Source organism: Gossypium hirsutum, chromosome A07 (assembly GCF_007990345.1).
Source record: "Gossypium hirsutum isolate 1008001.06 chromosome A07, Gossypium_hirsutum_v2.1, whole genome shotgun sequence".
In the NCBI taxonomy this organism is placed as follows: domain Eukaryota; kingdom Viridiplantae; phylum Streptophyta; class Magnoliopsida; order Malvales; family Malvaceae; genus Gossypium; species Gossypium hirsutum.
The window spans coordinates 54907755-54934648 of NC_053430.1; the positions used below are offsets into that span (position 1 = coordinate 54907755).

General features: G+C 33.2%; 1 protein-coding gene across 1 annotated transcript; it reads right to left on the bottom strand.

The window, feature by feature from the left end:
* Positions 1-22126: 22126 nt before the first annotated feature.
* On the bottom strand, positions 22127-26563 carry LOC107952776 (zinc finger CCCH domain-containing protein 3). Its single transcript, XM_016887949.2, has 7 exons — positions 26092-26563; positions 25516-25685; positions 25222-25275; positions 24567-24683; positions 24203-24493; positions 22896-23171; positions 22127-22738 (listed from the first exon to the last, which is right to left on the bottom strand). The coding sequence occupies exons 1-7, from the start codon at positions 26153-26155 to the stop codon at positions 22397-22399; spliced, it is 1314 nt and encodes a 437-aa protein (XP_016743438.2). The 5' UTR covers positions 26156-26563; the 3' UTR covers positions 22127-22396.
* Positions 26564-26894: the final 331 nt, after the last annotated feature.

Genomic DNA, 26894 nt, shown 5'->3' on the forward strand with positions numbered 1-26894 from the left:
TATGGTTTCTCACTAAGTATGGAAATGATGTGATAATTAATTTAATTTTTTAAATTATTATTTAATTAATTGAAGTTTGAGAATGGGATTAAATTAATTGGTTATTGTGAATCCGTTGAATATAGAAATTAAATATATTTTCTTATAGATGCTTTTATGATAAAGTTCTCATGATTTTAAAAAAAATTAGAATTGAGTTGAGAAAATTATTTAATGGGAAAAATAATTTAAAATTAATTTAATAAATAATTTTCATTTTTGGGAAAGAGAAAAACATATATTGGGTTGGATTAAATTATAAAGTAATGGGTTAAAAGTCCAAAAAACACGTATAATTAGACCCAATATAGGAGAGGCCTAAAACCCCTTATATTAAACTTGAGGGCGACAACCCTAGTAAAACAACTAGGGTCAATCACCCTTCTTTCTCCTAATTCAACTAGGGGATTATTTTTTTTATTAAATAAGCATTAATTGCATTCTACTAATTCAACTAAGGTTCACTTATTCTCCCTATAAATAGATGGCACCGGTAAGGCTAAATTAGAGGTGTGCATGGGCCAGGCCGGGTCAGATTCGGGCCGGGCCCAACTAAAAATTTAGACCCGCCGACCCGAAAAATGGGCCTAAAATTTTGCCCAACCCAGGCCTGAATAAAAATGTTAAAACCCGAGCCCGAGCCGGCCCGCCCATATTTATTTTTATATAATTTTAAAATATATATAAACCATCAAAAATACTAAAAACATCAAAATAAATATTTCTCAACAAATTGAAAATAAATTTTAAAAAATATGTATATTTAAATAGCACTAAAATAGATGCAATTTAACAAGCAAATGAATCTAAAATAATAACAAAATTAGCAAATGTCTTACCCGAGGCTCGGACCATTTTCATTTAGTGAATTCGGGCCGAGCCGGGTCCAGCCGGGCCTGGGCCAAAAATGCCTTACCCGAAGCCCGGACCATTTTCTAAACGGGCTTTATTTTTTTGCCCAAGCCTATTTTTCGGGCCTATATTTTTGCCCAAACCCTCCCACATTTCGGGCGGGCCTTTGGGTCGGTCGGGTGGCCCGGCCCATGCACACCTCTAGGCTAAATACACAATTTTGAGATATTGTTATTTTTCCTGAAAATAGTCATAATTTATATCTAAGTATAAATTATATTTTCAGAAATAACAATTCTTCTAGTTTCTATAAGAATGAAAGATTTACTTTTCTACTGAAAGTAATAAAATTATTTATGGTTTTGTGTTTGATTCATAACCTTACGAGCCCACACTCGAAGCAATTTGTGGTACGAGAATAGCAGAGAAGATCATTCGATTAAAAGCTGGGAACGTCAAGGATCCGTCTTGCACAAAGCACAAGTACTTTTTGGGAAAAGTTTATTGCTATAAATATAACCAATCGACTCAGTTTTCATATTTTTATTTTTCCACTATGCAAGAAAACTATTTTTGAATCGGATTTTTTTCCAACACCACACTTATCCCATCTTCGATTCGTAACGAGAAACTCTTATATCTAAGATCTTTCGTTTCCTTGAACACTTATAGAGAAACACACACATAGTTAGTAGCTCCAGAAGCAATGAACTAGTGGTATATTGAATCCTTTTATAAGAAAATTCCAATCATAAAGAGTTTCTTACCTTTTCCCTAAGTGGCTAGGTAATTCTTCCACTCTTTGCAATTGGCCTTGAAGTACCTTTTCTTATTGCAGAAGAAACACTTAGATAAGTCTTTACGTTTCTTGGCTCTCTTCCTTTCCATCTTAAGTGGCCCACAAGAAGTAGTCTTGTTTCTCTTAGCATGCTTTCCCTTCCCTTTAGAGGAAGAAACAACAGTTAAGTTTGTTTCTACTTTTTTAATCGATTGAATATCATTCAACATCAACTCATAGGATTGCAACTTCTTCATCAATTGTGTAACCATTAGTTTCTTGTTCCCAAGGTTATATGCGGCCCAAAAGCCTACAAAGTCCTTGGACAAGCTTTTGAACACCATTTCAATTTGTGTGTTCTAGTCCAAATTGTCCTCATTATCTACGACCTTGACAAAATAACCCATAGAAGTAATAATATGGTCTTTTACCGGAGTACCAAGTTTTTGTTAGGCATTCACCAAACTAGTTATAGCTGACTTTCGAGCCAAGATAGCTTGGGCTCTGAAAATTTCCTCTATTTTTTCCAATATCGCTTTGGTAGAATCATAACTCTCCCGTTGCTTATAAAACGTACTGGTCACGCTTGTCAGCATATAATAACAGGCTCTCATTAGATTCTTTCCAGCAATTTCTAGCCTCAGCTTGGTTAGCTGGAGAACATTTATTATCAACAATTGTCTTGAGTTTCTCACAGCTTAGGACAACGATATGGTCCCTTTTCCATTCATTGTAGTTATTTTCATTTAGTTTGTTCTCAATAAGTATGTTTAATAAGGGAGTACGTACCATTTTCGAGCTGGAAAAATAAAACATCCATTCATCAATATTTTTGTATTAAGCAAGTATTATGATTTTTTTTTGCAACATTCAATATGCATTAAGATGATGCATGTGTTACATTAAACCTTGAAAACATTTGTAAGTCATTAAAACGATAACTGCTATACCCATTGAATTAAGTCACCTTAGGGAAATCTTAATCAACTTGTAACAACATAGATTTCCATTTAATTAGTATGTGAACTTAATACCTTAGGTATTCACATATACTAATAATTGTTTCATGTTTGTTCATTAACTTAAATAGAGTTTCATAGGAAGTTACTTAACTATAATGATCTTGAGTGTATAACCATCAACTCAACATCTATCATAAGATGTATCATAAATGATTCATCTTTGGACAATCTCACCAAGTAACATGTATTGACTAGTTGTCTTCTTTTAAAAGAAAATTTTCTTCAGTGAATTCCACATTATAATAGCTACCTCAGGGCTGACAAATTATCATATGTTATTCTAAGATAGTTATGTCTTTTTAGGAAATCTACTCAGTGGAATCCATATGACAATAGTTACCTTAGGGTCGAAAAATTTGTCAAGCCATTACAATAGACCACTGATGAAAGTCGTAAGTCTTGTTTAGGGACCTTCTCCCACTCAATCTTTTATAAAACATGCAAGGTTTTTAATGTATATTTCAATCATGAATGATTAAAATGTCATTACAAGAACATGTGACATTTTTTCCTAAACTATATAGCATGCTTATCATACATATGTATGAACATACTTTTCCGTCAATTTAAATATCATCATGTTATAACATAAAAGTAGATAATTAAACTGAGTTTGACCAACCAAAGTTTCCATAATTTCATACTAGAAAAATAGATAACAATAAAATTTTACGTTTATAACTCCAAAACATTCTTTGGGTCTTCTAGGTGAAAGCCAAATATCCTGGTTTTTGGTTTTCCAAACTCCAAACTTTGAAAAAACATCAAAGGGATCTACAGTTGAACCGTCATCACCACTACAAGTTATCGCTGTCGCCGCCGTTGATGCCACTGTCGGCTTTCATCGATCGCTTCACTGCCAGTCTTTCGCTAATTGGTTGGGTTGGGTTTGCATTTTCTGAATCAATTTTGGATACGTCTTAGTTCTTCGAGATTCATTGAAAAAATCAATTATAAAAAACTTAAGACTGTTTCCGAGTAACATGATGTAACACCCCTAACTCGTATTCGTCGCCAGATTGGGGTTATAAGCTATTACCGAACATAACACAGTTCGATACAATTACTCAATTCAAAAATATTTAAATAGAGATCTAATGCTTAACTTATAACCCGATACAATTCATTCATAATCATTTCACTCCAATGCTCGTAACATCCCGAAATAAGGCCTAAAAAGAACAGCGGTTGCGAAACCACAAATTTGAGGTAGAAAAATTTATATTATTATTATTTTTAGGTTCATGATATGATTGCATGATTGTGTGAAAATTTCATGATGAAATTCTATGCATAAAGTGCTTAAGTTGAGATTAGGGGCTAAATCGAATAATTTGCAAAACTTGCATTCTAGAAGTTTTTAGTATGAAATTTCTTTGGAATATTAATTAGGAGGGTTTAAATAACAATTTGACCAATTTCTAAGTTCATGGACAAAATAGGACATGGATGGAATTTTTGAAAGTTTAATAAGGAAGGGCATTTTGGTCATTTGGATATTAAATGAAATAAAAAGGGAAAAATAACACAAAATTCATCATCTTCTTCATTAGCACGAAGTTTCAAGGGTTCTCCATAGCTAGGGTTTGTTTCAATCTTTCAAGCTCCATAGTAAGTGATTCCAAGCCCCGTTTTTAATGTTCTTTACGTTTTCGGAGTCCCGGTAGCTTGATAAAGCTTATGCTAGCAATAATTTAAGTTGATAAAGCTTATGCTAGCAATAATTTAAGTTAAGGTTCATATTTGGAAAAATACCCATAGGTGAAATGTTTTTATTTTGATGTTTTATGGTGGAATATGAGGTTTTAAATTATGTTAGACAACTTGTGCTACTCGGTTTTAAGTGAAAACGAGTAAAAAGGCTTAATCGGTAAAAATACCTAATAGTGATAAGTACATGTTAGAGTGTGAATTTGATGTTGACATAGAAGGGAAAAATTATCAGCATGTCATAAAACATAAGAAAATAGGATGAAGTTTAAATTACGAGCCTTGGGGAAAAAGTGCAAATATGTGAAAGTTTAGGGGCAAAAATGTAATTTAACCAAAGTTTGGGTCAAGGACTGTTTTGATAAATGTGAATATTAAATAAGTTAAATTTGCTATTATAGATCAAGAAGAGCGAAATTCGGGAGTAGATTGGGGAAAAGAAAACATACAGGACTAAATTGTAAAGTTTAGTCACATTTTGTATCGGGGTAAGTTTACAGTAAATAAATGCAATATTCTTTTATTTTACACTATTATTGTCAATTTCCAGCATTTATATACTTATTTTTTTGAGAATATTTAAAGTCGAATTAAAGGCGAAGTGACAGAGAAAAAGCATTAGGAAGCCCCGTTTGAACCTTAGGAATGTTAGGATATTGGGGTTGACAGGACAGGACAGGATAGAAATGAGCCATGTAAGTCCATATCAGATATATAGATTTGGAGATAGGAATGAGCCATGTAAGCCCATATTAGATATATATATATGGCATTGGAGACAGGAATAATTCATGTAAGTCCATGTCGAAGACAAGGCATTGGCAGGATATTGATAGACAGGAACGACCCTAGTATCCTTAGTATTCTGAGTGGTTCAACGGGTCATTGTACACGTTAAATTACAGTGAATTATCATCAAAAGGGAAGGTAGATTATATTTATGAATAGTGAAAGGTCAGGTAAGAAAGAAGGTAAGTGATTAAAGAAGAAGGTAGAAAATGAGAAGTAAAGAAAGTTTATGAGGCTAGGTGACATTATGTATAATTATTCATTATGTTGAATGTCGTAATTTATTTGCTTGTAAGCTTACTAATCCTAGTGCTTACTCTCTTTATTTTCTTTTTCTTATAGTTTTTATCAAGCCACTCGGGGATCGAAGGAAACGTCGGAGACCCGATCACACTATCGAAGAAATCACATTGGTATAGTTAGACGTTTCGTTTTGTGTATGGCATGTATAGGAACTTGGTTTCTTTTGATATGATATGATCAATGAATGATGTGTAAATACTTGCTAGTGATTAGCTAATAGAGTGGCTGATGATATACATGTTTAATAGTATGTATGATTAAGTAGTAACTATTACATGAAAACTAAGAAAAATGTGAAAGTAACTTAAAAACAGATTCAAGTATCAGAAATAACGGGATTTTGAAAATCACAAGAAATTGTAGAGACATGGGTTGATGATGAATAATATATGAAATTAAATCTCGTTGTGTCTATTTTCATATGGAATAAGGAAAACAGGTAAAGGTTTTGTATTTTATAGGGTATCTGAGTTTTGGTGAAATAGGGCCAGAGCAATTTCTGGATCCCCTGTTCCAACTTTAGAAATTCACCATAAATTTTACAAAAATAATTAGGTGGTTTACTTTATATGATTAGAATCCTTATTGAATCTAGTTTTAATAGAAACAAACGGTATAGTCATATGGTTTTTTTTACAGAGAGAAAAGTGGTTCGTAGTAAGTAGAGGCCAGTGGAGTCGAATTCTGAAACAGGGGTAACTTTAACTAATAAACTGTACTAATTGGATAAGTTAAAAAATTCTAGAAAATAATTATTAGATATATATATTAGTATAGTTTCAGAAAAAATTTATGGATCCTAATTTCGAGTTTTGAAACTCGAGAAATGAATTTTTAAGCAACCATGACGTAGAAAAACAATTTATTCTGAAAATTAAAATAAGTGGTTTAGAGTTATGTAAAAGGTAAGATAAGTTTAGTAACACCTCAAGCTTGACTTCGGTGACGGTTTCGGGAGTGGGGGTGTTATATTTATTGGTATCAGAGTAGGTTTAGTCGGTTCTCGGAACAGTTAGTGTGAGTAAAAGTCTAGCTATACATGCCATACCTGTATTTTGATAGTGTGACGACTCCTGACGATTTTTAGATATTTTGTTTTATAGTAATGGATCCCGAGTAAGCTGGTGATGATGATGTAGAAAGCAATACGCCTGCTCCCGCGGAAGGGGCAGCGCCATCTGAGAATAGGCTAGTAACAGTTAATCAGTGAGGAGTGACTCGAGAAGCTCTCTTCCAAGCTTTGAATGATTTGTTTGTCGAGTTCGATTGTATGAATCCGGCAGTTAGACTTCCACCCCCTCATGATTCTTAGGCTATCCATGTAGCTCAAGCTCCCCTAGTCACAGGTCCAATGATAAGAGAAAAGCCACCAGTTGATAGAATCAGGAAACAATGGGCAGAAGAGTTCTGAGCAACAAAAGATGATGATGCAGAAAGAGCAGAATTTTGGTTAGAAAATACTATCAGAGTCTTTGAAGAATTATCTTGTACACTCAAGGAATGTATGAAATGTGTAGTATCACTTCTTAGAGATTCAGCCTACTATTGGTGGAAGACACTTGTATCAGTTGTACCAAAGGAGAAGGTCACTTGGGATTTCTTTCAGGACGAATTTCGTAAAAAGTACATCAGTCAGAGGTTTATTGACCAGAAGAGAAAGGAATTCCTGGAATTGAAACAAGGTAATATGACAGTGACCGATTATGAGCGCGAATTTGTCAGGCTGAGTAAATATGCTCTAGAATGTGTGTCTACAGAGGCTATTATCTGTAAAAGGTTTGAGGATGGGTTAAATGATAATATCCGACTGTCAGTGGGTGTCCTAGAAATAAAAGAGTTCGTTATTTTAGTTGAGAGAGCCTGTAAGGCAGAGGAGCTGTTAAAAACAAAAGAAAAAGTTGAGACAGAGACACAAGATACAAAGAAGAGACAAATGAGCAGGTCATTCCAGGCTACATCCAAAAGACCAAAGGAGTTTTCTACCAGATCGAGTTTCTCAGCCGAGTATTCTAGTCAGAACAGAGGCACCAGATTTAAGGATTCGAAGGCTCAGAACACCTCGACTGCGAGTGTAGGTAATGTTGGACAGGGTAGATCAGGGTGTTCACGGTGTGGTAGACTTCATTATGGTCCTTGTCGGGCAGGCGAAAATGTTTGTTATAAATACGGTGCTCCAGATCATTTTGTACGAGAATGTCCAGAGGTGGCTAATCGAGAGTTAACACAGAGTGCTAGATCCAGAAATGCTCCTACTAGAGGCAGATCACCGAGGCAACCGGGAGTCGAAGCAAGTAACAGAGGTACCTCAAGAGATTCGACTATGAGACCATATGTTAGAGCCCCTGCAAGGACTTATGCTATTCGTGCACGTGAAGAGGCATCCTTCCCTAATGTGATTACGGGTATATTTTCTCTATATGATATTAATGTCATTACTTTGATTGATCCGGGTTCAACTCATTCATATGTTTGTAAATTAATGTCTAGTACAAGTATGCCTATAGAATCTATAGAATTTGTGATTAAAGTATCGAATCCATTAGGCAAGCATGTATTAGTAGATAAAGTATGTAGAAATTGTCCTTTAATGATTAGAGGCTACTGTTTTTCGGCCGATCTCATGCTATTGCCATTTGATGAGTTTGATGTGATTCTTGGTATGGATTGGTTGACTACACATGATGTGATAGTGAATTGTGGAAAGAAATTCATTGAGTTGAAGTGTGAAAATGGTGAAATTCTTCGGGTTAATTCAGAAGAGTCAGATAGTTTATTTTCCATAATTTCAGTTACGTTTGCTCAGAAATGTTTGAGAAAAGGGTATGAAGCTTATCTTGCTTTTGTATTAAACACTAAAGATCCAGAATTGAAAATTGAATCAGTGCCTGTGGTATGTGAGTTTCCCGATGTGTTTCCGAAAGAACTACCAGGTTTGCCTCATGTTAGAGAAGTTGAGTTTGGTATTGAGTTGATTCCAGGTACCACGCCCATTTCTATTGCTCTTTATAGAATGGCTCTGTTGGAATTGAAAGAATTGAAAGCTCAGTTGTAGGAATTAACAGATAAAGGCTTTGTAAGACCCAGTAGTTCACCATGGGGTGCACCAGTGCTATTTGTGAAAAAGAAAGACGGATCGATGAGATTGTGCATAGATTATCGGCAACTTAACAAAGTAACAGTAAAGAACAAGTATCCATTGCCTAGAATTGATGATATGTTTGATCAATTGAAGGGAGCTACAATGTTTTCCAAGATATATTTGAGATCCGAATACTATCAGTTGCGAGTTAAAGAGTCAGATGTCTTGAAGAATGCTTTCCGGACTAGGTATGGTCATTATGAGTTCCTTGTGATGCCATTTGGCTTGACTAATGCTCCTGCCATTTTCATGGACTTAATGAACCGAATTTTCAGACCTACTTGGATAAGTTTGTAGTTGTGTTCATTGATGATATCTTGATTTATTCTCATGATGAAACTGAGCATGCAGAGCATTTGAGAACAGTTTTACAGATTCTGAAAGATAATCAGTTATATGCCAAGTTCAGCAAAAGTGAGTTCTGGTTACGAGAAGTTGGTTTTCTTGGACATATTGTCTCAGGTGAAGGTATTAAGGTCGATCCGAGCAAGATTTCAGCCATTGTAGATTGGAAGCCTTCTAGAAATGTATCAGAAGTTAGAAGTTTTCTTGGTCTTGCCGGATATTATAGACAATTTGTAAAGGGATTTTCCATGATAGCTACCCCGCTGACAAGATTGCTGCGAAAGGATGTCAAGTTTGAATGGACTGAGAAGTGTCAACAGAGTTTTGACAAGTTAAAAGCATTGTTGACTAAAGCTCCTATTTTAGTACAACCAGAACCAGGTAAGGAGTTTGTAATTTACAGTGATGTGTCCATGAATGGACTTGGTTGTGTACTTATACAGGAAGGGAAGGTAATTGCTTATGCCTCTAGACAGTTAAAGCCACATGAGAAGAACTATCCGACACATGATTTAGAGCTAGCTGTCATTATTTTTGCATTGAGGATTTGGAGACATCATTTGTACGGTGAGAAGTGCCACATATTCACTGATCACAAAAGTTTGAAATATTTGATGACTCAAAAAGATTTGAATTTGAGGCAAAGAAGATGGTTAGAGTTGATTAAAGATTATGAGCTAGTGATCGATTATCACCCAGGTAAGGCAAACGTTGTTGCTGATGCTTTGAGTAGGAAATCTTTATTTGCATTAAGAGCTTTGAATACTAGTCTAGCCTTATCAGATGATGATTTTATCTTAGCTGAGTTGAGAGCTAAACCGATGTTTCTTGAAGAAATTTGTGAAGCTCAGAAAAATGATAGTGAGTTGTTAGCCAAAAGAGATCAGTGTGAGTCGGATATAGAGTCAGATTTTCAGATCAGTTCTGATGGTTGTTTGATGTTCAGAGATAGGGTATGCGTACCGAAGAATGATGAGCTTATTCGAAAGATCTTACAGGAAGCACATAGTAGTTCTTTGTCTATTCATCCAGGTAGTACAAAGATGTATAATAATTTGAAGAAAATGTACTGGTGGGTAGGAATGAAAAGGGATATTTCAGAGTTTGGTTCTAGATGCTTGATCTGTCAACAGGTAAAGGCCAAACATCAGGTACCTTCAGCTTTATTGCAGCCTGTGCTAGTCCCTGAGTGGAAATGGGATCGAGTTACTATGGATTTTGTGACAGGATTACCGTTTACACCGAGAAAGAAAGATGCAATATGGGTTGTGATTGATAAGTTAACGAAGTTGACTCATTTTATCCCAGTTCGTATGGATTATTCACTTGAAAAGTTGGCCGAGTTGTATATTTCAGAGATAGTTAGACTACACGGGGTACCGTTATCGATCATTTCAGACAGAAATCCAAGATTTACTTCACGGTTTTGGAAGAAATTGCAGAAGGCTTTGGGCACTAAGTTGAGTTTTAGTACACCTTTCCATCCTCAAACCGACGGTCAGTCAGAGAGAGTTATTCAGGTACTTGAAGATATGCTTAGATGCTGTGTACTGGAATTTGAAGGTAGTTGGGAAAAATATTTACCATTAGTAAAGTTTGCCTACAATAATAGTTATCAGTCGAGTTTAAAGATGGCACCTTATGAAGCTTTGTAGGGACGTAAATTTCACACACCTTTGTATTGGACAGAGCTTAAGGAAAATCAGATTTACGGGGTTAATCTAGTTAAGGAAACAGAAGAGAAAGTAAAAATCATTAGAGATTGCTTGAAAGTAGCTTCAGACAGACAAAAGTCATATGCAGATTTGAAGAGAAAAGAGATTGAGTATCAAGTTGGTGACAAAGTTTTTTTGAAAGTATCCCCGTGGAAGAAAGTTCTCAGATTTGGCAAGAAAGGCAAACTAAGTCCACGTTTTATTGGACCGTTTGAAGTGATTGAGAGAGTCGGACCATTAGCATATCGATTAGCTTTGCCGATTGAGTTAGAGAAGATTCATAATGTATTTCATGTGTCTCTGCTACGTCGTTATCGTTCAGATCCATCACATGTGATTTCTTAGACAGAAGTTGAGATTCAGCCAGACATGACTTACGGTGAAGAACCGGTAAAAATTCTAGCTCGAGAGATAAAGCAATTAAGGAAAAAAAGTATTGCACTTGTGAAAGTACTATGGAATAGACATGGGGTAGACGAGGCCACATGGGAACCCGAACAGGCTGTGCGAAAACAGTACCCAAATCTCTTCATAGGTAAGATTTTCGGGGACGAAAATCCCTAAAGGGGGGAGAAATGTAACATCCCGAAATAGGGCCTAAATGGAACAGTGGTTGCAAAACCACAAATCTGAGGTAGAAAAATTTATTTTATTATTATTTTTAGGTTCATGATATGATTGCATGATAGTGTGAAAATTTCGTGATGAAATTCTATGCATAAAGTGCTTAAGTTGAGATTAGGGACTAAATCGAATAATTTGCAAAACTTGCATTCTAGAAGTTTTTAGTATGAAATTGCTTTGGAATATTAATTAGGAGGGTTTAAATAACAATTTGACCAATTTCTAAGTTCATGGACAAAATAGGACATGGATGGAATTTTTGAAAGTTTAATAAGGAAGGGCATTTTGGTCATTTGGATATTAAATGAAATAAAAAGGGAAAAATAACACAAAATTCACCATCTTCTTCATTAGCATGAAATTTCAAGGGTTCTCTATAGCTAGGTTTTGTTTCAAGCTTTCAAGCTCCATAGTAAGTGATTCCAAGCCCCGTTTTTAATGTTCCTTATGTTTTCGGAGTCCCGGTAGCTCGATAAAGCTTATGCTAGGAATAATTTAAGTTAGGGTTCATATTTGGAAAAATACCCATAGGTTAAAAGTGTTTATTTTGATGTTTTATGATAGAATATGAGGTTTTAAATTATGTTAGACAACTTGTGCTACTCGGTTTTAAGTGAAAACGAGTAAAAGGGCTTAATCGGTAAAAATACCTAATAGTCATGTTAGAGTGTGAATTTGATGTTGTCATAGAAGGGAAAAATGATCAGCATGTCATAAAACATATGAAAATAGGATGAAGTTTAAATTACGAGCCTGGGGCAAAAGTGCAAATATGTGAAAGTTTAAGGGCAAAAATGTAATTTTGCCAAAGTTTGGGTCAAGGACTATTTTGATAAATGTGAATATTAAATAAGTTAAATTTGCTATTATAGATCAAGAAGAGCGAAATTCGGGAGTAGATCGGGGAAAAGAAAAAGTAAAGGACTAAATTGTAAAGTTTAGTCACATTTTGTATCGAGGTAAGTTTACAATAAATAAATGTAATATTATTTTATTTTACATTATTATTTTCAATTTCCAGCATTTATATACTTATTTTTTTGAGAATATTTAAAGTCGAATTAAAGGCGAAGTGACAGAGAAAAAGCATTAGGAAGCCCCGTTTGAACCTTAGGAATGTTAGGATATTGGGGTTGACAGGACAGGACAGGATAGAAATGAGCCATGTAAGTCCATATCAGATATATGGATTTGGAGATAGGAATGAGCCATGTAAGCCCATATTAGATATATATATATGACATTGGAGACAGGAATAATTCATGTAAGTCCATGTCGAAGACATGGCATTGGCAGGATATTGATAGACAGGAACGACCCTAGTATCCTTAGTATTCTGAGTGATTCAACGAGTCATTGTACACGTTAAATTACAGTGAATTATCAGCAAAAGGGAAGGTAGATTATATTTATGAATAGTGAAAGGTCACGTAAGAAAGAAGGTAAGTGAGTAAAGAAGAAGGTAGAAAATGAGAAGTAAAGAAAGTTTATGAGGCTAGGTGACATTATGTATAATTATTCATTATGTTGAATGTTGTAATTTATTTTCTTGTAAGCTTACTAAGCCTAGTGCTTACTCTCTTTATTTTCTTTTTCTTATAGTTTTTATCAAGCCACTCGGGGATCGAAGGAAACGTCGGAGACCCGATCACACTATCGAAAAAATCACATTGGTATAGTTAGACGTTTCATTTTGTGTATGGCATGTATAGGAACTTGGTTTCTTTTGATATGATATGATCAATGAATGATTTGTAAATACTTGCTAGTGATTAGCTAATAGAGTGGCTGATGATATACATGTTTAATAGTATGTATGATTAAGTAGTAACTATTACATGAAAACTAAGAAAAATGTGAAAGTAACTTAAAAACATATTCAAGTATCAGAAATAACGGGATTTTGAAAATCACAAGAAATTGTAGAGACATGGGTTGATGATGAATAATATATGAAATTAAATCTCGTTGTGTTTATTTTCATATGGAATATGCAAAACAGGTAAAGGTTTTGTATTTTATAGGGTATCTGAGTTTTAGTGAAATAGGGCTAGAGCGATTTCTAGATCCCCTGTTCCAACTTTAGAAATTCACCATAAATTTTACAAAAATAATTAGGTGGTTTAATTTATATGGTTAGAATCCTTATTGAATTTAGTTTTAATAGAAACAAACGGTATAGTCATATGATATTTTTACAGAGAGAAAAGTGGTTCGTAGTAAGTAGAGGCCAGTGTAGTCGAATTCTAAAACAGGGGTAACTTTAACTAATAAACTGTACTAATTGGCTAAGTAAAAAAATTCTAGAAAAAAATTAGTAGATATATATATGAGTATATTTTCAGGAAAAATTTACGGATCCTAATTTCGAGTTTTGAAACTTGAGAAATGAATTTTTAAGCAACCATGACGCAGAAAAATAGTTTATTCTGAAAATTAAAATAAGTGGTTTAGAGTTGTTTAAAAGGTAAGATAAGTTTAGTAACACCTCAAGCTTGACTCCGGTGACGGTTTCGGGCGTGGGGGTGTTACAATGCTAACCAAAATTTTTAGATCATTCTCCAAAAACAAGCATATTAAATAATACACATATACCAAAATGAGTTCTAGTCATATGAAAATATAGTCGAATACATTTTAAAACCAAAACATGACATAAAATATACTTGTCAGAGATAATTTAATCATCGATTATGGATACATATGTATATTCAAGAAACAAATTCCATGAACCATATTTAAAAGAAACATATAATATATCTCCCATCATATTCGGTATATTCTTTATTACCAACTCATTTATAGCACGTTAACCTAACATAATAACCTAAATTTCACATATAACTTTTCCTAATATAAACCGAGTCCAAGTTGAGCAAACATATTTATACATGTATTATGACGATTTCATTTATCAACCAATCTCAATATACACACACGTATCACAAGTTCTAATCATCCAAGGTATAAGGCATAATAACTAAAATAGACTAAAACCATTATTTAACCAAAACATACTCGAGCATAGAAATTCAGACACTTTCGCATGGCCTTTATACATAAACCAAAATACAACATTCCGAAATGCATTCCAACCTATACATGCCATAGTTCCAAAATGTAACTTATAAAATACCGAAGACGGTTGATAGTGTTATAGACTTTGTTGATGATCCCCGAGCTTGTAACTTGAATCCAAAATCTATAAAACAAAATGAACATGAAAACACAAAGTAAGCTATAATAGCTTAGTAAGTCATAAGCAAATAAACATCCCAATGATATAATCAACTCATTTTAAGCTAATCCAAATTTCATTATCATTATCAAGCTTAACCTCAAACTTACAAATGAGATAAATAACACATTTTCATACACAAAATCTACCTTGGCTGAATGCTCACTTAGGCAATTTGACCTAATATTATTCATCTTTCACAGCTAAAATGTCTTAATATAATCAAACATACACATACACATTTATATAAGCTCAAGAACCATAATATAACATCATGTACATATACCACTTATATGGCCGAATATACATGATCACATATATGCACATATCCAAGAATCAATTCTACAATGTTCATACCATTTATTTACAAGGCCAAATACACATACTAAATTCACATGAAATCTTCATTTGTATCACACATAATTAGTAACAAATGTCAAGTTACTTATTTACCTTATCTCAAGTAAACAACAAGCTAACTCATACCTGATCATTTAGCTCGTTAAATGTATTCAATTACCACATCAGCATAAAGTCTTTTAGGCATAAACTTATAATAATTCACCAGCATAAAGCCTGCTAGGCCTAAGCTTGTATCTCACACCGGCACAAGGCCTACTAGACTCAAAGTCTGATTTTATACACCGGCAATAAGCCTGCTAGGCATAAGCCCGATTTAATTCACCAGCACAAGGCTTGCTAGGCTCAAAGCCCAAATATCACTATTATAAAGTTGTCTCATAAACAATTCATATATAAAAATTCCAGATATTCCATATAGTTCACATGGACTTTCAAATGTTATAACTCAGTTGAATTAAACTCAAATACATTATTTCCAAGCTTAATCATATTCGGCTAACTTTACTATAAATCTATGAATTCTAAATCAGCATATTAAACTAAGTTACATTCAAAATTAATGATGTTTAATTGCTTAAAAACTTACCTCGGATATCAACGAACAGTATTAATCGATTATTCGACTATTTTGGTCTTCCCCCGATCCAAATCCGATTTTCTCTTTTCTTGATCTTGATTGAGCTTGAATAAATGTCGAATCCTTAGCTTGTTTTTCTTTTCTTTTGTTTCGGCAAAAACATAGAAATAAACACATATTTTGGCTTTATTTTATGTTTTATGATATATATTATAGTTTATTATAACTTAAAGTTTAGTTTACAATTATAACCTTAATGAATTATTATAAAATATTTATAACATAAACCTATTATCGTCCAACTAATATACAAATGGGTTATTTACAACTTAAAGACTCCATTTAGAAAGCCATTAGCACTTAGGTCCCTTTTAGAAATAACCACCAAATTTCCCTTTTACGCGATTAAATCCTTTTATTTAATAGGATACCTAAATGATAAAATTAAATAAAAAATTCACAGATATAAATTCACACAAAATAAACACAGAAAATAATTTTTAAATATTTTTCTAACTCGGATTTGTGGTCCCGAAATCACTGTTCCGATTAGGGTCTAAATCGGGCTGTTGCAAATGAATTATTCTAAAATAAAAAATAAAACCTACATAAAGATGATATTCCATGATCTAATTACATATCCAAAAATTTGATAAAACCAGAATTTATACCAATCAAATATCTAGAAATCATAACTTTGGCACAATTACTTTATCATATATATATTAAAATAATTAAACTATATTCATTCACATACATAACTCAAAACATGCATATAATTACAAGAATTCCACATATTATCAAAATTAACCAAACATGAAGAAGAGAAAAAAATTGGTAACGATTTATATTATAAGCATAGTACAACGTAGCTCTGACAACAATTGTTGGAAAATTTCAATTAAGAAAATGATTTTCAGTTATAATGAAAGTTTAAAATTTTTGAAATTTGGGTCGATTTGTGATATTTATGAAAATTAACGTTTCCCGAAAAGTACATGTACTTTGTGCGAGAGGGATTTGTATCATTCCTGGCTTTCAACTGGACGACCTTCTTCATTATCCTCATACCCCAAATTGCATTGAGTGCGGGCTCAAACAACAAGAGCTAAACACAAAACAAGAAACAATTTAATTATTTTCAGTAGGAAAGTAAATCTCTCAAATAGAAATTGATAGAAATTGTAATTCCTAGAAAATATAATTTATTCTTAAAAAGTAAATTTCCACTATTTTCTGGAAGAATAACAATATATGTAACTTGTGTGTAAAAAATTATGTTAATAGCTCTACCAATACCATTTATTTATGGGGAGAAATATGAGAATCCTGGTTGAATAAAAATAACACAAATAATATTTATTTAATAGAAAACACTTACTAGTCTAAGTTGGAGAAAGGGAGGGACACACCTTAGTAAACATTACTAGGGTTGCCGCCCCTCACTTATCATATGACGGGATTTTGGCCTCTATTATATTTGTCCACTTATATGTGCTTTTTAGATTTTTGACCCAACACTTTATAATTTAATCCAACCTAATATTTGTTTTCTATTTCCCAAAATAGATATTGTTTCGTTTAATTAATTTAATTAATCATAACTAAATTAATTTCCCAATTAAATAATTTTCTCAATCCAATTCTAATTTCGTTAAAGTCGTGGCAACTTTACCAAAAAATAATATATGAGAAAATATATTTAATTTTACATTCAACAAATTCATAATGACTAATTAATTTAATTTTATTTTCGAACATCAATTATTTAATTATAATTAATTAAATAATAATTCAAAAATCTTAAATTGATTCTTAAGTAATTTCTATACTTAGTGAGAAATGCATTTATTTGTGAATGCGACTGGTTTCTCTAATTTTACCATTTCCATTTATTTATGTTCATTTAATTATACGTAAAATTAATGTATGGTTTCAACGAGCTAGGGGAGTGACCAATTGGACATATATAATTATGGCTTAAACTATTTATAATTAAGTTTCATCTTTTCGCCTATTAATTATAAACTTATTTAGTCACGAAGTCATTCCATTGTAGTATTGTGACTAAGTTTTTCCTAATTGCATACTATTATAAAAGCTACTAAGTGCTCATAAATGACCGTGTCATAAGTGTGTTACTCTCATAGGATACTTAATCTTTTTGAGATAAACTTTTTCTCCCAATATGATCCTATTTTATCTTATGATAACAATTACATATTCCTTCATGAAAAGTCAATTACTATGAAATAGTAATCAAGTCATTTATTATAAAGATAAACGATCAGTGACTACTATTACTTTTCATCTATCATGTAATACCAATGAGAAGATATCATCTACCCATTAGTTAGGCTATGAATTCCACTATTGTGAATGATGCTACATATTGTAGAAGTCGTATACCCAAAGCACCAGTTTTCGGTTCCTTATCTATTTGAGCTTAGCTTTTGGTTCCTTATCTATTTGAACTCATGATTTTACTTATATCAAATTATGCAAGTCACACATACATAGTACATCATCCACTCAGGATTAAGGTATGTCACACTATAAACATCCCAACTTAATAAATCCATAAACGAATCTAAGATCTATTCTACTTGAATCCTACTCGATGTATTGTCAATCTCGTCAGCGACATCTATGTCTCTATCTTTAAGGGGTCAACTACTTTGATGCTCAAGACAAAGTATTTCCCCCATTAGACTTGATTGATGGCATATTAGTCTTTCAATCGATTTGCTCATTTCCAATTAGACTAAGGACATATTTAGGTTCAAATACTAATACAAGTTATCTTTCCATATTACGATCCGATCACATAATTCCCCTTAGTATTGGTTAAACGTTAAGTAACTAGTGAGCCAATATTTGCTTCCATTTTGCTGTGCGTGCAAAAACATTGAGGACAATATAAAAAGGGTATTAGGGTAACTAATGTATATTATATTAAACCAGTTTGTTCAAAAATTACAAGTATACAAAACGAATATACTACAATTAGGCATCAAATCCAACACAGGAACCATATCAGAAGCCAGCATGAAGCTTTAAAAAATTGCCTATAAGCCATCTCGTAAATAAGTCAACACATCACAGGTAAAATCATGGGGGAAAAATAGAAGCCAACATATAGCATGTAAAAGGGTAAATAAAACCTTGGCTTTCCACTACCATGTTTTGGTTCGCTAATGGTGCTCAGCTCATTCTCTCCTTAGGGGATATTGAACTCAAATTCATATTGTTTAGTTGTAACCCTTAATATTACAACAATCGTCCTATCTTATCGAACCTTGTAGTGCAGTGAACTAAATCACCCAAACAAATAGTCCTCTCTAATCTCTTCACCACTATTTTTCGACGACCCTCCACACTCATACTACTACCAACCTCCCCACCCTTGTTTCCTCTAATTATTTTCGATAAAATTACGCTAAAACAAACCTTTCAAGCTACAATTAACCAATTGGACTTACCAATTACATGAACTACATGCCAGTATAAACTACTCCAATGAAGTATGAACTCAAAAGTATGGAGGTTAAACCAGAGATTTAGACCTTTCAGTCCAAAGAACATTTTCGAACACACCTTCGAGCCCTATAAGAGCTTTAGGCGTGGCAATTTTAAATGTTGACATGGAAAGTAATAATTGGCAATGCTTCTCGATAATGTGTTGTAATGCATAGTCATTAATGCAAATTTATAGAGGCGTGCACTCTCAAGTAATACTGACCATGCGTACATCTCACGTGCATGCTCTTGACATTTCAAATTTCAAGTGCTAAAGAAATAATTACCACAAAACAATTTGGAGAACTGAAAACCTAGCCACATTATAACTTCCCTCGCAACTGGAAGGGAAATTGTTATACCCTAACCTCTCGAGAAGTTAACCGAATAAACTCCTCGAATACACTCCTCGACTTAACACTCATGAAGGCCCCACTTATTAACCACCATCTTTTTTTTCTTGGCGAATTATTAACCACTATCTTTAACTCCAACTACCACGTCACATTTGAGATTATTAAAAGCACGTCCAATCACCACCCTACCTAGACTTATAGTGGTGGAACACTTAACTACTTTCCTCTGGCCCACCTATAAGATCTCAAAATGTAGTGCCTTGAAAGAGTATATAAAGCTCAAAGCTCCTACAAGATAAAGGGTTCTCTCTTTCTCTCAAAACTGAAGTTAAGGGTATATAAAGCTCAAAGCTCCCAAAAGGTTGAGGATTTCTCTCGTTTGATCATATTTTAAAATTTTGTCTATTATATTCCTATTATATTAATAACAAATTAAAAAAAAGTTAAACTGAGCCATTGGCACATATAATATAAAAGATTTTTATTTGACTATCTATATCAACTTGCTCTCTTGGGCATGCATAAAACCAATCCAAAAATAAAAGGTTAATATGCAATTTGTTTACTGAATTGGTCTAAAAGTATCTAGTTGAAACTAATAGCCAATTTGATGGTGACATGTGACAACCTCTAAGTATGTTATGCGACAGACATAAATTATTTTTTTAAAAAAATATAAATTAATAAATATATATTTGTTTACATCAAGAATGAACCTAGACAAAAAATTATCTAGGTTCATTTGAATCTGGACATATTTTTAGTACGTTTATATATATATATATAATATTACTATTTAGGTTATTATTATTTTAAAATATAAAAATATATAAATTTGGACAACCATATGCCTAGGTTTATTTTTTATGTAAAAACTTTTTTTTATATTTTTTATTAATTTATATATTTTAAATTTTTTAATTTTATATATATTTAATTTTATAATAATATAAATAACCTCATATTTTATAATAAATAAAAAACATATGAATTTACTAAAAAATACATCTTGAATGCTAGATAAATTAGTGTGCACATTTAGATGTATCTAGACAACTATTTGTTCAGGATCATTCTTGATGTAAATTTTTTTTTAATTTTATATAATTTTAAAGTTTTTGCTTGTCAAATAACATGCTAAGAGGTATAACATGCTAAGAGGTTGGCATGTGTCACCATAAGATTAGCTATCAGTGCCACTTCATCATAAGTTGAGTGTTAGTGTGAAAGTACCAACCTAGGTAACGGAATACAAGTTCAGGTACCAACTAAATACTTTTGGATACGTTCAAGGGGCAAACTACATATTAACCCAATAATAAAATATGGGTTCGAATATCAAACCAACAACTTCCAACTCAATACTATAATACAATATAAAAAGTATAAATAAAAAGATAATGAGAGAGATCCACTTCCACCAATGTAAAATTAAAGCTATTTTTATATCATTTCGTATATTTTTGTACGATTACTATTTTAATGATCCAATTGTCATATTTCATTCATATATATTATGCATATAAAATTTGATATAAAATTAAAATTTTCTAATTATTTGTTTTATGTAAAAAGCTTTCAGCCATTCTATAAATATTAACATATATACTTTTTAGATTGATATGATAAGAATATTAGATTGGTTTGAAAGTTTACATTCATGACGAGTACAATTATATTAACAAATTCAACGATTAGATAGTTAAAATATTAATCTTATGATAATATACAAAATGTGGTTTTACATTGATGTAAGTAGATCCCTCCCCCAAAAATAATACATAAATACGATCTTGTCAATATTTAGCCTAATATCATATTTTAGCCATCAAAATTTAAATAAATATATAACATCTTGAATATAATTAAATTATGGCATATCCATGATGTGGGTGAAAATTTTATTTAACAAATATATAAAAAAAATTGATATGAAAACTTAATGTAATTTTGATTGAAATGGTAGAATTGAATTAATGAAATCTATGACGTTTTTGGTTCAAATTTCATTATTCCCTAGGAATAGCAACGAGTAAGATATTTGTAGGTATTTTTTACTATTCAAATTCAAATTTGTAAATTTGTCTAAAAATCTAATTCCGCTTTTTATCAGTAGGTTATTCAAATATTACTATCCGAATGTGAGATTAATACTATTGTCCACTTAATATCCGAATTCAAAGAAAAGAACAATTCAATATTTTCAAATCAATTTTTGCATATCCAAATTCACAAAATTTCAACTTTGAATTTGTTAAAAATTCTTTCTATATATATAAAATCAAAATTGTAAGCATTTTGTAATAAGTGAATTCAAAATACATTCGTATTCATTATCTGAATAAGCAATACTGATTCAAATAATAGATGTTCAAGATATCTATTTATATCCGCTCCAAATTTGTAATTATAGTAATTTTGAAATCCAAATTCGAATATTACTCAAACCCACAATATCCATCCGAATCCGAATCTATAAACTAAAAATTAAATATTCACAAATATCTGAATCCTACAATTCAAATTACCATCTTAATAATTCCTCTCGTGTGTATATATTTCTTTTAGATTTATTAAAAGATAAAATAAAATAGAGAAGCTTAAGTTGAAATCAATTAATGACTGTCCGATTATCTAGTCATTCATTATAACAGTATAGATTATGACAAGTGAAAACACAAACACCGCATTAATATATGAATTTCCAGGTTTGCAACTCACGTAAAATCCACAACCATAGTAGAAAAACCAAAACAATTTGAGCAAAGCCAAAAATTTAAAACATAGGATCTTACAACTTTTCACCTGCATTTTATTCACCACAAATAAGAAAAGAAAAATTGCCTTCCTGCCTCCCAGCATTTTGCTCATAGCAAATATTCCAACAACCTATATCGACTCAGCTGGATCACAGGTGAAAGGGGTGCAGGAGGTACACATCATGAAAGTCTCGTTCAAAGGTTTCGAATTTGAACAAAAGGATAGCAAGTTAAAAGAGATTAACAAAAATGACATGTTAAATCAGTTTCAATCATCATGTGAGGTTTTCGAAGAACCCTGCAAAGAATGTGGTGACGTAACCTGTTGAGCAGGTGAATCATCCGAATTTTTAATCTCCGAGTTCTGATGTTTCTTGCTCACAGAGTCAGTGTTCCATGCCAAATCAGAGAGCTTTGACGGCAGAGGAGCTTCAGACAAATGGGCTGTTGGTGACATTCTCTGATATGTTAAGAGAGACGTATCCAACACGGATAAAGGGACACTTAGACCATAATTATAAGGATATCCCATGTATGGGTGATCGAATCTGCAAGTTGGCCCATATTTGCAGAGACCGTACATAGCATAGCTAGAACATATGGCTTGCCCCTAAATATAGAAGAACGAGAAATAATCAACATAATTATTTTGCTTTAAGTGGTGGGATTGCTAGAAATGGCCATCTGCATAGCTTCATCAAAACAAATTAACCTGTATGGATACTTAGCTAAATACCTGACACGGTGAAGACTAGAGGGAAACTTACAGGTCTAGAGGGAAGCCCGAGTGGGCCAATGCTGTTTACTGCTGAATTTGCAATCCTTTCCTTTGGATGATGGTACTTGCAATCAGATCCGTATTTGCAAGTGCCTGTGTTCATATAGTACCGACATTTGGGTTGATCAGGTCTTTCAGGAAAATCTGAAGCAGACGTTGATGACAAAAGCATCTGCTCACTAGAACCTGACTCAGCGGGATTCATCAAGTTGTAAGCGAAATTCGATCCGAGAATACCAGCAGAAGATACAGGACTCATATTTCCCTGATCAGATTTAAATTAGAAATGATGAAAGCTAAAATAAGGTGGAATGGGAAAATTTCAAAACACTTTTTAAAACGCAAAAAAATGCATTGTATAAGGCAATATAGTTGCAGTAAACTGTCAGATACACACCTCAAACAATAAAATGCATAGGTTACTGCAACCATGTCCAAAAAAGAACAGGAGAATATGGGTATACGAATTTGTAAAATAAATAGAATTATATTAACGTTTGTCTAAGACAACAGCCACTTGTGTGAATATAAAAAGAGCATGCCCTTACGGATATCCTCAGCAAGCAGCCAGGCAACAATTGAGCACAGATAAGGGCATCTAATGTTCCTAAGGTTGTACTCATTCAAGAGAAATTATGTTTCTGTTGGTAAGTGAATTCATATGAAAAATGGAGTCAAGCCAAATTTTATCATAACATCTCAATGACAACCACTTTCAGTGAGAAATAGTCAGTGATACCATTCATAACCGACAAAAATGCTAAAAGCAGGCAACTACAATGCTAGAAACAGATAACTGATAAAAATACACACAGTAAGTCTTTAAGAAAAAAATGATTAAATGCTTTCCCTCAGATAAGAAGAAAATGCACATCATGAGTCCTTCCAGATAACCATGCAGAAAACCTTTGGGACCAACCAGTCTTAGCTGCATGTGGTAAAAGAAAGTTCATAAACAACTTTTTTTTATAATCAAGACCACATCACTTTATTATCAAAACTGCTAAGGTCCTGCTCTTATCACATTATTCAAATATCCAGTGATTCAACATACAACATTCAATTTAGCCATCTGAAGGCACATAGAATTGAAAGGAGATACATGGGGCTTGCTCTGGAAAATGAAATCAACTTAAACAAATATAAAAATCAGTGCAACATACTTTGCATTTTACAGTGTCAAAAAGAAACACTTTAGAAGGACAGCACCTTGCAGAGTTTTAATTGTACGGACCACAAAAATCTGTAGCCAGAATTTCAGACGGGCATTACTCAACATAGGAAGAATTCACTCACCATGTAGGTGCTCCAACCATGAGCAGGAATTGTGTTTTGAGAAGGAGAAACAACAACAGGCATGTAACTTTGGGTTTGTAAACGTGGTGCAGAGACATGAGGTGGCCTAGGTAGTGACCATGAGGGTAATCCACCAGCATATGGCACACCTGATGGTGGCAAAATCGATGATCCCACAGCATTTGCAGGTAAGCCAGCCCCAGGTGATGCAGGCTGGGGATGATGGAACTTGCACGCAACTCCAAACTTGCATGATCCAGTCCGCATGTAATAAGGACATGATTTTTCTTCCTGATAAAAACAGAAACAGCATGAGACAATAGATGGTAAAGGAAGCACACAAAAAAGAAAAAAAAAAAAGCACCTGACGCATAGGGAGACCAAGAATGTTAAATGTAACAGGTCCGGCCCCATTCCTGTCCTTTGGATGATGATATTTACATGTGGATCCATATTTGCAAGTTCCGGTCTTTAGAAAGTACTGCAAGGTTTAAAGAAAATTTCTACATTAAAATGTTTTCCACTAGAAATACTTTGAACATAAGTTTCCCTCTGAGAGAGAAAGGGGGGGGGGGGGGGAAGGGGGTTATGCATCACTTCACCAGGTTAAAAAGGAAACATCAGCACAACAGTGAAATTAAGATGATAGTCTCTGCTGTACGAGGGGTGAAACAGAATAACCAACGTACAGTACACCACCAATAATAAAAGAAACAATGAAATGATGGCTAGAATAATCAGAAAATTTCATTTCACTGCATATCATGTTAATATGCATATGTACAAATCTTGTCTGCTATATATAAATTTCATAGCTCAAGTGAACAATTAACATGCAATAATCAGTTTCCAAAATTATGTTTCAAATGAAATAACATGTATTCATTAGTTGCCTTTCCTTTTGTGAACAAGACCTACACAAACTCAGCAGAAAATGGCAACACAAACATTTCCAGAAAAGGGATGATTTATAGGCTATAGCAGGAATCCACTAATCATAAATGAGAAAGTATATATACCCCACAGTCTGACTGTCCAATTCTTTCAGGGAGTTCTTCTCTGTATTGCCCACTCTGCACCAAATAACAACATACTCAACCACTACATCAGCAGAACAACTTTATAAGAGAGAGAGAGGGGCACGCTGAGGTTAAAAAAACTCCACAAGTGAGATTAAAAAACCAAACTGCAAGTGTTCATTTTACTATACTAAAAATAAAGCAAGAATCTGAATCCACTGGTTTTACATCTTGAAATGATCAGTCACTAAATGTCATCCACTTCAAAAGAAGACAAATAAAAGCTTTGATTACCTGAGCATCATAAACCGGATGATTGAAACGACAATTACTTCCATAACCACATGATCCAGTCCTTAAAAAATAAGAACAATCCGGTTCACCCGGACGATCAGGGTACGAGGCTGATCTAGAAACACCCACCTCTTGATTGTTATCATTAATTTTTAACCGCATAATTGCTTCTGGAAAGAGAGGGTAAATTCCCCAAAATTAACCAAAATCAGAATCTCCCAAGAATGCACCAAATGAACCATTTAACAATTGAAATAACAAACTTTAAACCAAATTTACTGCTACCATAATTTACAACAAAAAAGAAGATGAAAGAAATTGGAAAAAAAAACAATTTTTCGATGCTCAAAAAAAAAATCAAACGTTTCAATTTAAATTATAATATGAAAAGTTACTTTTCTGTCCATTACAGAAAGAAATTTATGATTTACACAAGAATTCAAAACATTGATCACAATGGAAAATGATCAAAACAACAGAAAAATTCTTAAAAGAAAACAGAGAAAAAACTATAAAGTAGGATTAGATCTTTGTATAATTTAAAGTAAGAAGGAGGGTGCAAAGAATCGGTGTTACCTTCAATTTTATCAGCGGTTTCATTCGACACAGCATTGTTCTGAACTTGCCGATTATCAGGCATCGGTGATGGCAGCACAGAATTTTGTAAAACCGTTTCTTACTTTTTGATCAAAACGAAAAAAAAAATAATGGAAGGGAATAAATCAAAGCAAATGCTGTCAGATTTCAAATAAAAAATCTTTGATTCAATATAAAATGATGATGATCAAGAGAGTGAAATAAGAGAGATTTTTTTTTTCGTGTGAAAACTAAGAAAGAGTTTATAAAGAATCAAAAAGTGAAATCCTCGAAAATATTCCAATTTTTTTCAACATAAAATTTATTTTATCTTTACAGCGTGTTTGGTTCGCCGTATTACCCAATCCATTACGCCCCGATTACGCGCGTATTACATTACGCCCCTAATCCGGCGTTTGGTTCGCTGTATTAGCCATTACGCGCGTATTACATTACGCCCCTAATCCCCAAATTCCCGTGTTTTACAATCCGTTCCCAAATCGTTGTATTAGCCATTACGCCCGGCCTCCCTCCCCATCTCTCTGTTTTACCCTCCCTCCCTACCCGACCGTCTCCTCTTCCGTCCTAATCATTTTCTCCTCCCATTTCCCACTGATTCCGTTGATTAATCTGTCGTCATCGTTTCTTCTCGTCTCGGCATCAAATTTCCCTTCCCCATTTCCTCCCAACACTATCTGCTCCGCACACCAAAACCCTCTCTTTTTCTCTTCAATATATTCACAAAATTGGAAATTCTAGCTTAATCCATTGAAGAAAGAGTGAAGCGTTTTTCGGGTCATCAC

Coding starts and splice junctions, on each gene's coding strand:
- LOC107952776 (XM_016887949.2), bottom strand. CDS start 26,155: ATGCCTGATAATCGGCAAGTTCAGAACAATGCTGTGTCGAATGAAACC. Junction 23,172..24,202: donor ATGGTTGGAGCACCTACATG/GTGAGTGAATTC, acceptor AAATCTGATCAG/GGAAATATGAGTCCTGTATC. Junction 22,739..22,895: donor TCGGGCTTCCCTCTAGACCT/GTAAGTTTCCCT, acceptor TTCTATATTTAG/GGGCAAGCCATATGTTCTAG.